Source organism: Rhinopithecus roxellana, chromosome 5, assembly GCF_007565055.1.
Source record: "Rhinopithecus roxellana isolate Shanxi Qingling chromosome 5, ASM756505v1, whole genome shotgun sequence".
NCBI classification, from domain to species: Eukaryota; Metazoa; Chordata; class Mammalia; order Primates; family Cercopithecidae; genus Rhinopithecus; species Rhinopithecus roxellana.
Genome location: NC_044553.1, coordinates 147,266,083 through 147,280,569, shown reverse-complemented (window position 1 = coordinate 147,280,569; position 14,487 = coordinate 147,266,083). Strand labels below are relative to the sequence as shown.

The window sequence follows — 14,487 nt, the reverse complement described above, 5'->3', positions numbered from 1 at the left end:
GAGGCAGTATTTGAACCTAGACACTCTGGGTCCAGAGCAGGACTCTGCTGAGTATGTGGGATGACAGCAAGGATGGAACACAGACTACCATAGGATATGGAGAGACCAAGGACAGGCATGGATCTCTGGAGATCCATCAGGAGCAGGACTATGAAGGAAAAGAGTCAGAATGTTTTAATTTGGAGATGGGGAAAACTCTTTTGAAAAAATCACTGAGCTTTTCCTCTTTGGATCTCTCTCAGTCATAGTCTTGTGATTTAAATTAATCCACCCATGCAGCTTCACTTATTCTAGCAAGCGATTTATACGGGTATCAACGCAGTTGAGCAGAAAGCTCCAGGCTTTGCTGTAGAGTCAGAAGACGTGGGCTAGGCTTGATCCTCAGGGAGCCACTTAGCTGCATGACCTTGAGAAAGTCGTATAATCTACATTACCTTCTCAAATTAAAGCAATAGTACCCACCTCACAGGAGAATCTTAAGGACTAATAAAACCTTGCATTTTTAAGAAAACTTCACAACTTTTAGAGTTCTTTCACATATATGATCATACTTTTTCAAGTATAAGCTTAACAGAGGCACCAAACCATCTATTACTCCCCCTTTCAGAACACAGAACTGATGGAAGATCAAATTAAAACTTCCTCGGACTCTCCCTCAAAGTAGGTAATAGGACATGGAAAGTAGAGTGCCACTTCCTAGAATGGGAAAATACCCATTAGCATCAACTTCAAGTCACATCTGTTTGCTTCCTTCCTTCCACCCTAGGGTTCAGCATTTTCTTAGCTTGTTTCTGTTACTTTAGGGAATTAAATCTCCAGATAATTCTGAATGCAACTTTCTAATTACCACCAGTACTTATGCTGGCTAATGAGTCTCCTCAGCTCCATGCTTAAATTGCCGAGTCATTATTCAAAATTTAGTAATAAAAGAAGGGTGAAAAAGTTTAAGAGAATAGAGGAATTGATGGGCTTCAGAAGGTTAGAGAGATCTAGTGACCACGCAGCCAAGTGGGAGTGTAATCTGTGTAAGTCAGCAGGAATACAAATTCATAAATGACCTGCCCCACAGTGTACAGAATTAAAGGATTAAGTCTGGCTAAGTCTGCATGGCCCCAAAGAGGAAACCAATTAGATAATCACACGACATGTTCTTTGGCTTGGATCACCAGATCACCATCTCAACCAACTACTCACATATAGCTCATTGGGGAGCCCTGGTTTCATATCTTTCATCTAAGCCAGTCATTTTCGGCCATTTCTCCTCCTTCAAACCATTTACAATAATAACCCCCTACTCTCTGTAACATCTCTCATTATAAGCAGAGATTGGGGCAAAGCGAGAATGTAAGTTAGAAAAAAGTCTTTCTCCCATTCTGATACACAGCTCATGGGTCCCACCCTTAGAATCACCGATTTCAATAATCTGAAAATCTACCAGACACTTACCCCATTAATGAAAGCATATTGTCTTTTAAAAATCCCACGGCCTGAAAAACCTTCACATTTTATTAACTGTTTAATTATAATGGAGCTAAAAATCAGGACTGGTTTTAAAGCCATGAATCTGACATATGGAACACAAGGAACAGTAAACAGATTAAGCAACTAATCAGGATGACGATCAACATGAGCCGCAGAAGCAAACGTTCTGTCTAGGTCACAGTGCTGTACGGAGAGGACTGTTTTGCATTTCCTCTTTTTATATCTTACAACTTTTAACCACTTTTTCAGTCACAATTTAAAGAACACTTTGAAAAACATAAAGCTTCTCTATGAATTGGTTATTCCTACTATATTTAATCAAAAAAGGGAAATTATAATAAATTAATCAGTTATCTTTCTTTCTTTATTCTTAACAGATCTGAACTTTAATACTCTTCATGCTTACAGATCCTGGCTGGCCTCTGTCCCTCACTATTCTGCATCTAGAAAAAGCAGTTGAGAACCCATGTTCTTCAAGAACCCTTCCCCATTACCAAACACCATATTATTATATTTAATCTACCCTTTTGTTCTTTTGTAGAACTGAATTAAATTAAAATGTGTTACTCTGAAGAAACAAGCTATTGCATAGTACATCATACCTCTCTGGCTAGCCTATCAAAAATAAAATCCAGAAATCCTAATAGAAAATACGAGGCAATAATTAAAGACTTTTGATGATTCTACACCAAAACAGTATCCCTTAAAGGTGAAATAAATGCATACAAAATAGTCTTAGAGGTGGGCTTCATCTCAATATGCTAATGTATCGGGACCAAAGTGTTATCTTTTTGAAGCTCCCTGGACCAGCTTATAAAAAGATTAACAAATAACAAATCATTTTTGAGAGGTTTTACTCATCTGGGAGAAAAATAAACAAAACCAAAAGTGAAAAATGACATTATTAAAAACAAAATCTATCTTTTGTAATGGGGAGGGGAAAATGTAAGAGCAAAAACGAATCCATTTGGCACTCAGAAGAAATATTTTAATTTCTGGGCTCCTCTATGTGTCCAGGGGTTTCAAAGTCACTCCATACTATAATCAATTTGGTGGCACAGAACAGTAATTCAAATAGTTACAGAGGAAAAGTACTCTCAAATGTGGAAACCTCCGTAAATGCCCAGGAGGCTAAAGGGGCATGAAGGTGAACCAGTTAACTGCAGAGCAGAGGACCATCTGCTCCAACTCTGGTCACATTTCTGTTAGCTTTTCATAGATGGTGAATCTCTCCATCATTTAACTTCCTCCACTGAAACAATGAAAGCACTGTAAGAAATAGCAATGATGATCATTACTATTAGAAACACTTTCCTGGAGGAACCCAGGAAGAATTTTAAAAGCTGATTTTTAAAAACTGACCCTCAAAACAAGAATTAAGAATGCCCATAATGAAATTATATTTATTTGAAAAAGTAAGTGTCCATTTAAGAACCTATGGTGCTGAGAATTAAGGATGGGGCAGGGGAAGACAAAGTATGATCAGGCAACTAGGATGATCTTCATAGAGGGGAAGCTGGCACATATGAACAACTCCATCAAAACCCATATATGAACATGATCGATGCACTCATTCAGCAAATACATAATAAGAGCCCCCGTGTGCCTGACTGTGTCAGGTGCTTGGGATACCATACAGACTTGCCATCTCGGAGTCATTTTCTAAGGAAAGAGAATTTTCAAGCTTGTAATCAAATGAACTTCCTTAAGCTTCCTTCCTAAAGCTTTTCATTAATCGTGTCAACACTCTAACATAAATATTAATTTTTTTAATTAAGAAAAAGGCAGGATTTCTTCAAGCTTGGGAAAAATCATTCTGAGAAATATTTCCAACACGAAATAACAACTGGGTGCAAAATACAGAAACTGGTGCTACGAAAAACATAGAGTAATAACAGTACAGTGTTTAAAGTTAGGTCAAAGAACGACTAACATGAGTAAGCCCAGTAAACTTTTCAATAGCCCTACTTAGTATCAAAATGCAGCTTTGGTAAGATAACATCAAGTTAAACGTCTATTCCTGGTAAAATGCTACTCATTATACTGGCAATATATACAGTTCAACCATAACAAACTACCTCAACAAAACAAATAAACAAATAAAACACATAAAAATGATTAGAAAGGAAAATAATACCAAATTTCCTCCAGATCTGGTACTGATTCTCTTAGACCTACTCTGATATTTATTGGAGCTGAACATATCAACCCTTGCTCACAAAAATAAAACAATAACTTGTTTTTTGAAACTTCTATACAGGTCTGGTCACATATCAGATAAGAGATACACAATCTGTAGTAAGCACTCAAGGAAAGGTCATTGAGATGAATACATATAAAGTCCAGATATCTCAATTCATTGGTGCAATACTGAATGTCACTATGAACTCAGGATTAGAGGGTCTTAATTATTAATAAAAATACTGCTGCTTCGCCTACATTTCCCAATGTACCAACATCTTCCCACGATGATAGTGAAGATATTTGACCCTTTCCCTGGGCCAAAAAAAAAAAAAAAAGAAATCCGGTCGTCAAATAAGTTTCAGAACTATTTAATTATTTGGATTAATCAAAAATAGGCAAAACTAGCTTCCTTTTCTTCAAAACTACTCAGAGCCTTTAGGGTACATCCTGAATCTCCAAGAAGGAACATACATTTCCCAAATGTATTTAATGAGGAAACTTTTTCTCACTGAACAGCTCTTGGGACTACTGTTTTGTGGAACACAGAATGAAAACTACCCTAACTCAATGGAAAAATGAAAACAGCACATAAAGTTCCTGCAAACCGTTGTGCCTAGAAAAATGTCTGGCACATCAAAGGTTCTTTTTTTTTTTTGAAACGGAGTCTCGCTCTGTGGCCCAGGCTGGAGTGCAGTGGCGCGATCTCGGCTGACTGCAAGCTCCGCCTCTTGGGTTCACTCCATTCTTCTACCTCAGCCTGTAGCTAGGACTACAGGTGCCCGCCACTAGGCCTGGCTAATTTTTTTTTGTATTTTCAGTAGAGGCGGAGTTTCACTGTGTTAGCCAGGATGGTCTCGATCAGATTCCTGACCTCGTGATCCGCCCACCTCGGCCTCCCAAAGTGCTGGGATTACAGGCATGATCCACCGCGCCTGGCCACATCAAAGGTTCTTAACAAGTTTCTGTTATACCAACGTAAAGGGATCAATATTTTGTCACGATTACCAAACATATTTGATTGTGTATTTTTGAAAGCAATATCTATGAGATTACTATGCCAAAAAACACACTTGGGGGACGGGCGCGGTGGCTCACGCCTGTAATCCCAACCCTTTGGGAGGCCGAGGTGGACGGATCACGAGGTCAGGAGTTCGAGACCACCCTGGCTAACACGGTGAAACCCCATCTCTACTAAAAATACAAAAAAATTAGCCGGGAGTGGTGGCACGCACCTGTAGTCCCAGCTACTTGGGAGTCTGAGGCAGGAGAATCCCTTGAACCCAGGAGGCGGAGGCTGCAGAGATCCGAGATCACGCCGCTGCACTCCAGCCTGGGTGACAGAGCGAGACTCCATCTCAGAAAAAAAAAAAAACAAAAAAAAAAAAACACTTGGACAAATGCTTGTCTACAGAAACATAGTCCTATTAACTGATGTGAACTAACAACAGAACCTAGCTTTGCATTACCACTAACGTAGGCTGTTCTGAGAGAGATGTACTATCTGAAGGACAAAATATTCATCTCAGCAGGTTATCATCCATCATCCATTTGCTGGGAGCTAAGGCAGAGCCTAGTAACAGCATTCACACTCAGTCCTCCGCTTTTGTAACTCCTTTCAATTTTCCATTTTTTTCTAACATCTCCAAGGCAACACCACTAGAGGAAAAGCTAGGGAACTAGAATTATGTAGGTATATTCCGCATTTACTAAAAGCACTGACAAACTGCCACAGCGCTACTTCTGTTCTCCCATTTTCTCCTTTTTTGCCTATTCCAGGAGCCACCTGCCCACCAGAATTGTACCACTCACGTACATTGTGTACCACCTTTTCCACTCACTATACACATTACTTTAGTTTATTTCTCTTTTTATCAATGCCATCATTCCTTCTTGTAAGGAGCCTTTCTTTCCCATTTCTCCCTCCTACAATTATAGCTTCCCTTGTCCAGGTAATTTTTTAAATAATGAATGTATCTTTCTCCCTCCTAGATTCTCATTCCTCCAACTTGTATATTTGCCTCAAGCTAAACTGATGGCCTCCTTCACTCTTGGACAACAGTCTAAAGATGAAGTGGGAGGATCACATGTTCGATCCAAAAGGAAAAAGGCAGCTACGTTAACAGGAGGTGGAGAGTCACAGATCTTTGTTTATGCATATTGTTTAGAAATTAATAACGCACACGCTGAGAGTTTAAAGCCCATCAATATGCAAGTATAAATGAATTATCAAAGTTCCTCGTCAAAGTAAAATTCAGGGCTCTCACTCTGGGACACGTATAGGGGAGGAGAGGCTGAAGATTGTGAGGAGGGGGCGGTCATGGCACAGAACTTGCTATCCCCGTGGGCGTGGCGGACAGCGGACCCGCTAGCCACAGCTCCACAAGGTCTCGCTCCGGGCGCCTCCGAGGGCCGAACGGTCAGCCCGCCTTGAGCCTTCCTCCCCGGCCTCCCCACCCGGGGCCGGAATATACCCCAGACCCCGCAGCCTCAGCGTCAGGATGCACAGGCTGACGGGAGCTGGCCGGTACCTGGTCATAAGGGGACTTCTCCAGCATCTGCGTGCACAGATCGGCGCAGAGCTGGAACTTCCTGCGCCTAAAATAGCTCCAGGCCAGGAGCAGCGGCTCCATCTCCGAGCCCATAACTGCCGGTGCGGCCAGCGAAGGCCCAGCGCTCTAGGAGAGCGGTGGGCGGGGGAGCCGGGAGCTGGCGGCGTCAGGCTTTGCCCGGCAACCCGTGACGGCTGGGGCCTTGCCCGAGAGGTGTCCGCAGCGCGCCTGAGAACAGGAAAAAAAAAAAAAAAAAAAAACCACCGTGAGCAGAACTGGGCTACAGGCCTTGACTAAACTTGGTTGCAAAAAATTGTGTACTTTTAAAGGCTACAGGTTTCATTAATTTTGAGAAGAAACCACCGCGGCTAAACAAAAAGGTAGTGACTTAGACACCTGCCCCTGGGGTCCTCCGCCCTCCCAGGAGGCGCAGTTGCCTAGCAACCGAATGCTCTGCCGGCCCGGCAGGTCCGGAAAAGTCCCGAGTTGATCTCTGTCCGGTGTCTGTCCTACTTCCATTCGCTCGTTTCTATCCCTCTCGCTTTACCTTCTGATTCTAGAAACACAAACAAGTAAACAGCTTCCACCTTACCATCCCACCCATCAAGACCTAAAGCCCTAAATCCTGAAATTCTCCACTCTGTTTCTCGAGGTCCTTCCCACCGAATCTCAACGTCTGAACTGCAGAGGGCTTGCTTTTACTCATTTTACAGATGAGAAACTGAGATAGAGAAGAGAAATTATTCAAATTGCATTGAATTAGGGAGCTGGAACTACAATCTGGTTGACTACAAGTTGCTAATACATTTGTTAATTCGACTCACATGGTGATTCCGGATTGTAAATTGGTGACAGTTTTACCAAACTAGATAATGTGTGCAAAAAATAATAATTTTTAAAAAGAGCGTTGTGAAACACCGTCTCCTGGCACTTGCTGTTTGGCAAGTGTTTACTTGTGCAGATGATTTCTTCAAAAACAATTCTGACTTTTCTCTAGAAATTTGCACAGATGACAAATGTGCTTAATGGCAACAGTTTTGAAAAGAGAGATGTGACCGGCTAAATCCAAACTGGCTTTTCTCAAACTGCTGGGGTCTGAGAAAACATTAGACATTATATTTAATCCACATATTTATATTTTTCATAGATATTAAAATGAACCTTCTGCTTCTAAACTGAGAAATTTATTGTTACCTTTTCTTCTCTACTAAGCAGTCTTTCTCGAATTGTTGTATTTTGGAAGTCAGTAATTATCAGGATTGTGATTGTTATAGTTAAGTGTATTGTCATTGGTCTATTTGTGTTGCCCTGGAACTGCCGGTAGAAATGTAATTTCCGTAAAAGTCCTAATGAAGCAGCCCATGGTTTCTAAGTGTCAAATTTTTAAGAACGCACATGCCAACAATTGACAATTGGGCTCAGTATTTCACAGGGTCTTTTTGTTTTCTGGTACTCTGTAAGCAGATTACTATATAAGTGATTTTCAACCCTACTAGAGAAAGTGAAGCACAGAGAAACAAGCCCTTTTAAAGGGTCGGTTTCACAAAGGATGCTAGATCTCAGTTCATAGATCCTTATCTTTTACTCTTTATCATATAATCAGATGTTCTAAATAAACTTTTTTAAAGAATAGTTTTCTATTTACAGAAAAGTCACAAAAATAGTAGACAGTTCCCATATACCCAGTTTCTCTATTGTGTGAGATATTGACATTTGTTTTTGTGTAAGATGATATATTTGTTACAAATAAGGAACAATAATCAATGTTACATTACTATTAACTAAACTCCACAGTTTATTTGGATTTCAGTACTTTTCCCCTAATATTATTTCTCTATTCCAGGATCTCACTTACGGTACCACATAACATTTAGTTATCATGTCTCCTTTACCTCCTCTGATCTGTGGCCGTTTTTTAGACATTCCTTGTTTATGATGACCTTGGCAGTTTTGAAGAGTGCTGGTCAAGTATTTTGTAGAATATCTGAGAAGTTCTTTAAAATAGAGATGTCCCAATTCCAGCCCTAGAAATACTGACTTAAATTGTTTGAGGTAGGCCCGGGGCATCAGTTTTGTTTTTTAACATGTCCCAGGTGATTCTGATGGGTAGCCAGGATTAATCACCCATTACGTTGAGTTCTAGTCATGTATCTATTGAGATTACTGCCAACTTCCTACAGAGAAACAATATTTTCATAAGTGGGGAAATAAACATGCCAATAAACATATAAAAAAATGTGGAACAGATGAGGCATTAAAATATTTTACTAGCATATAATGTATGTTAATTTCTTTCAGAAGGCTAATTGTTTTCTCTCACAAAAGTCAAATGAATGAGGAAAATTGTAGGATATTTGCCAAATTAAAGGATGTTCAACATGTCCAAATGTAGCATAAAATCTGTTTTTTAAAAGGATATAAAATATGTTATTTTTAATATGTAAATATGTTTATGGTTCATTGATTTTATGAATTTATAGACAGACTTACATTTTTAAATAATATCTAACTGATAAAGCAGAAGCCATTTTTTAAAGATATGCTAGTAATAGGAAGAATGGATAATGTAACAATTGCTGGTGAAGGGAATAGATAAGAGTTACTAGGACCATTTTCCTACTAGAGAAAGTGAAGCAGAGAAGCCCTTTAAAAGGATCAGTTTCACAATCAATGCTAGATCTCAGTTCATAGATCCTTATCTTTTATTCTGTAGCAACTAGTATTTCTTTAGGTTAATCAGTTTTAAATCAAATACCTAAGGTAATTTAACTTTAAATGCCAAAGGTTAAATTTTCTTAAATGTTAAATTGGAATTATTCCGCACATCTAACATAACCCAAAAGAAAAACAAAAGGTATAAAATGAGATATTCTCTTGGTCAACAAGTATTTGCCCAGGCTCTGTGCTTGGTGGTAAAAATGCAGAGATGAACAAGACAGATCTCCTGGCCTGAGAGTACTTATTCACAAAGAGTAATTAGCATGAAGAGCACTGGACTTAAGGTCAGACTTAGCAGCTGTGTTTTCTCAGGCAAATTAGGAATCAGTTTAGGATGGTGATTAAGAAGTGGGCTCTTAGGCCAGGCATGGTGGCTCAGACCTATAATCTCAGTACTTTGGGAGGTCAAAGGCAAGGAGGATCACTTGAACCTTGAGCCCAGGGAAGTCAAGGCTGCAGTGAACCATGATCATGCCATTGCACTCCAGCCTGGCAGCAGAGCAAGACCCTGTCACTTAAAAAAAAAAAAAAAAAAAAAAAAAAAAAAAAAAAGGGCTCTGGAGCCAGATGTTTTATATTTGAAGCCTGACTTTTTTTCATGCCCTTGGAAAAATGGCGGGGACTTTGTAGAAGGGACTTACTGGCCCTGTGCCTCTGATTTTTTATTCATAATGTAACATGCATTTGCTGTATTATTTAAGAATTTTCAATTCTGCCCTAAAGAATAGGAGAAACAAATGGGATAGATGAAACTTACCTGTAAGTATATGTTACATCAACTCATATGTTAAGTACAGATAACAAGTACACCCTTAACGCATGAAACATGTTAAACATAGAATAAATAGACCTTTACTTCTTAAACATATGTTAAAAGGACAAAACAAACAAGAGTGTTACTTGTAGATAGAGATGGAAAGCAAAATAAACCTTAAATATTCATAAAGCATGAATCAGTCTGGTCTACCTCAAATTGACCACCCATTGGTATCATCCATTCTAACCCATTTGTTTTGTGCTTAAAATGTATAATGCTGCTCATAAGGTCATCGCTGAGCTGTAGGTGTAGCCACACATACTTACCTCTGTCTTTTTATTATTTTTATTGTTTGGGGACAGGATCTTGCTCTGTCACCCAGGCTGGAGTGCAGTGGCACGATCATGGCTCATTGCCTGCTCACTGCAGCCTCAAACTCCGGGGCTCAGGTGATCCCCCACCTCATCCTCCTAGGTAGCTGGGACTACAGGCATGCGCCATCATGCCCGGCTAATTTTTTTTTTAATTTTTTTGTAGAGACGTGATCTCGCCATGTTGCCCAGGCTGTTCTTGAACTCCTGGGCTCAAGCACTCTGCCTGCTTCAATTTTCCAAAGTGTTTGAATTACAGTTGTGAGCCCCAGCACCCAGCAACCTCAGTCTTTTTGATAGAGCAAGCGTAGATTGGCACCCTGAACCTTCCATCTCCCAATGTTCTTACCTACACTCTGGTTCTTGTAACCATGCCATCTTTGGAGAAGGCAGCTGAGGCAGAGAGAGAGGCAGAACATATGAACACTGAGTGACCCACAGTAGTGTGGTCCTTTCACCTGTCTGATCTAAATGTGTTCACCTACCCAATCTCTTTCCCCTTGCTTCCTGCTTTTTTCTAAAAAAATTCAGTCTCCATAGTGACTGTCAAAAATTGCCAATGCTGACTATCTAGCAAGTTGTCATGGCAGGGTATTGGAAAAAGTTTTCAATTAGCAATAATGTAGGATAAACCTCACTGGCTACCATATTTCCACTGTAAAAAGCTAAGACTGTGTATTTTAAATTGATTTAACAAACTAACTTAATCATCTTAATCTGGCCTATGAGCCAGAGTATAATGATAGGCCATCTTAATCTGGCCTATGAGCCAGTATTGGAAAAAGCTTTCAATTAGCAATAATGTAGGATAAACTTCATTGGCTACCATATTTCTACTGTACAAAGCTAAGACTGTGTGTTTTAAATTGGTTTAACAAACTAACTTATTTGACCATCTTAAGCTGGCCTATGAGTCAGATTATAATGATAGTGATAATGATGGTGAATATTTTATGGGATGATGGTGGAGAGCACATCAATTTAATTCAACTAAGTCACAATGACATTGTCTTTCAAAGAACATAGAAACACATTGGGTGGGAATCAGTACTGTGTGCAACCAGGTAGCTCCTCGATTTTCAGTCAGGCTGAAATAGGAATTAAAAGAAATTAAAGAATGTGTAAGCAAAAACTCAGTTGTATGTAAGAAAACCCAATTCCCCCTGAAGAAGAGAAAGAGCCAGAGTCGTTTAAAATTAACTGTCTGTTTTTCTGTGGCTAGTGAGCCTTATCTCTCCCTTTCCCAGGCATTGTGAAGACGGTTTCTCTAGCTGTGCAGCTGCAAGGTCACTAGACAGATAATCTCAAGTCGTAAAACATGTTGTTCCTTGAAAAGTAAGAAATAATGTAATGCATGTCTCAATTGAATAACTGTCTTTGTTTCTCGCTTCTGTAATATGCTTCCCCCTGCACAGATCTCCCCTGTCCCACAAAATGCTTCAAAGGTAGCTTGACTCTCTGTTCGAGGCTCAGTCCTTTGGATGTTAATCTGACGGGGTCAGTGCACCTAAATAATTAAATAATTCCTCCTCAACCCTTCGGTCTCTCTGATTCCTTAATTATCCCACAGCGAGACAATGTTTATTACATGCTAGAGATAGAACAGTTTGAGGAATTACCAAAGAGATGGGAGTTGTTCTCATTTTCCAGGTTCCTTGAGGAAGTTCTTGGAGGAAGTTTCTTGAGGAATTCCTTAAGTGCTTGATATATATATATTGATACTGATATTTATGCCAAAAATTATTGTAAATACAATGAGATACCAGAGAAATAGGCTGAAGTGTGCATATAAACAAGTTTAATAAAGGATGATGGGAGCCATGATGGAAACCTGTGAGACAATGCAGCTATGGACGTAGGCCCGGGACTGGGTGATTCTGCCTGTATGTAGGGTTCATACACAGCTCTGCAGTCAGCCGCTGAGGAAAAGCTTCCCAACAGCATGCAATCCTGTGGACAGAAAAGGAGGGGTGGAAAAAAAAACAAGACTCAAAAATTCGCTGAAGTCAGATCATCAAGAATATACAACACCATGCAGGGAAGTTTGGGTTTTAGCACATATTCAGTGAAAATCCACCAGAGAGGTTTTACCAGTGAAACGAAACAACTTGATTGACTAAAAGTGAAGGCAAGGAGACTGGTTAGGATACTATTGCAATAGTCAAGATGTGAGTTGCTGGGAGTAATGGGGATGGACAGAAGAGGCCAAAATATGTTCACGAAATAGAATCAACAGGACTTGGACACCGATTGAATATGGGGAGGGCATTTGGCTAAGGAAAGAAAAGAAGCCAGGATAACTCCCAGCTCTCTGGGTTGTGCATGTATGGATAGGGAAGCCAGTCACCAAGATGAGAGTGAAGGAGACAGAACAGGTTGGAAAAAAAAAAGAGATTAAATTCATTTTGGGATATAATGATTTTAAGTGTCTCTGGGACAGGCAGATGGAGATATTCTGTTAGTAACTAGGGTTAGAAGCCAGTCAGAAACAATGGAGCGAGGTCAGGGATGGAGATTAAATTTGAAACTCATATTATTATACATCTGCTCATGGAAAGCAATAAAGAGGATGAAATCATCCCATGGAGAATTTGTAGAATGAGAAGAGAGCCAAAGACAGAAACCCTGCAGATACCCAACATTAAGTGGCAGGTAATGAGAACAGGAAAAATAAAACATACCGAGAAAGAGTGGCCAGAGATGTAAGAGGAAAACCAGGTGGGTGTGGCATCATGAAGCCAAAGTACAGACAGAATTTCAAAAAGAAGAGGCAGTTCAACCATGTCCAATTCTGAGAATTCATGGAAACCAAAAGCTTAAAAAAAAATTCACTAATTTAGCCATTAGGTATCTATTTGCAATGTATGTCAGAGTCATTTCAGGGAGTCAAGCGTGAAAAGGAACAGAAACCTGAGTGCAATAGGCTGAGACAGAAACAGACCTAAAGAAAGAGACATGCGAATGCAGCTTATTCCTTTGAGGGACAATTACTCATGCAAATGATTTTAAAATACTTGCAAAGCCACATGCATGTGCTTGAATTCATAGAAATTTTCTACATTTTGGACATTTTACCATGTAATAGATGCTCTCTGTAAAGCTTTTTAAGACTATCAGGTTCTATAACAAGCAGTTACATAAACCACTGATTCTGGGGTAGAAATTATTCCCTAAAGTGAATGTGGTCTGAAGTAACTCATTTACCATATTTTTGCTCAGGAAGAAGTAATACTTTTATACTTGGGCTCTGTATGAAAAAGTGAACTCATTATTACAAGAAAGTCACCAGAATCAAAATGGTGTCATTTGTGTTAAAAACGAACAAAATCCTGACAAATAGAACTGAGGAAGGCTCTGAAGAGACGGTTCTCATGTATGAGTGCTTCGTAACAAAAACTATCACAAAAGACTACAAAAAGCACAACATTGCACAAAGATCATCACAACCTTACACAAAAAATGCTTCTGTGAGGACATCTGCCAGCCAACCTTGACTGATGCCACCCTTGTTACAGATCCTTGTTATGGATCCTTTGAAGGAGAATCACTTCAAAACAATTCTGTAATCCTCTTTATTTTTCCTTTAAAGACCTTTATCTTCCTTTACCTCCCTGTACATGCATATAGTTTACTATGGCACACATATTCCCATTGCAATGTCCTATTCCTGAACAAATACCATTTTCTTTTAGAGAACATCTAAAAGAAGTTGGCAATTAACACGTGTCATTTAAAAAGCCATAGAATGGCCAGGTGCATGCCTGTAGGCCCAGCTATTTGGAAGGCGGAGGTGGGAGGATTGCTTGAGCCCGGGAATCAGTCTCAGCAACATAGTAAGACTCTGTCTCCAAAAGAAAAATAAATAAATAAATAATAAATTAAATTTAAAAATTAAAAAAATTTTAAGGCCATAGAATGAAAAATTCTCAGAAATATGTAGCCAAATGTTTTTGATATTATTACATAAAGTAGTAATAAATAATATAAAAATATCTACCATTAATTTATTTATTTTCATTTTTATTTGTTTATTTTGAGACGGAGTCTTGCTTTGTTGCCCAGGTTGGAGTGCAATGGCGTGATCTCAGCTCACTGCAACATCTGCCTGCCAGGTTCAAACTATTCTCCTGTCTCAGCCTCCCAGAGCTAGGATTACAGGCACCCACCACCACGCCTGGTTAATTTTTGTATTTTTAGTAGAGATGAGGTTTCACCATGTTGGTCAGGCTGGTTTCGAACTCCTGACCTCAGGTGATCCACCTGCCTCAGCCTCCCAAAGTGCTGGGATTACAGGAAGAAGCCACTGTGTCCGGCCCATTTATTTAGCTCTTAGTCTGGGTAGGTTAGACACAATACTAGGTTCCAGACATGCTCTTAAATCTTCCTGTTAACTCTGCAATCTAGGTATTGTTACTATCCCCATTTC

General features: G+C 39.6%; 1 protein-coding gene and 1 non-coding gene across 2 annotated transcripts in view; both read right to left on the bottom strand.

Moving 5' to 3' along the window:
* TTC8 (tetratricopeptide repeat domain 8) overlaps window positions 1-6,443 on the bottom strand; it is a 54,024-nt gene extending 47,581 nt beyond the window's left edge. Inside the window, exon 1 of the mRNA XM_010384126.2 lies at window positions 6,195-6,443. Coding sequence (XP_010382428.1) covers window positions 6,195-6,308 — 114 coding nt within the window. The 5' untranslated portion in view covers window positions 6,309-6,443. The remainder of the gene's footprint in view (window positions 1-6,194) is intronic.
* Window positions 6,444-10,592: 4,149 nt separating this feature from the next.
* On the bottom strand, window positions 10,593-10,728 carry LOC115897753. Its single transcript, XR_004057549.1, has one exon. It is a non-coding gene; the product is annotated as a U4 spliceosomal RNA (small nuclear RNA).
* Between the last annotated feature and the right edge of the window lie 3,759 nt (window positions 10,729-14,487).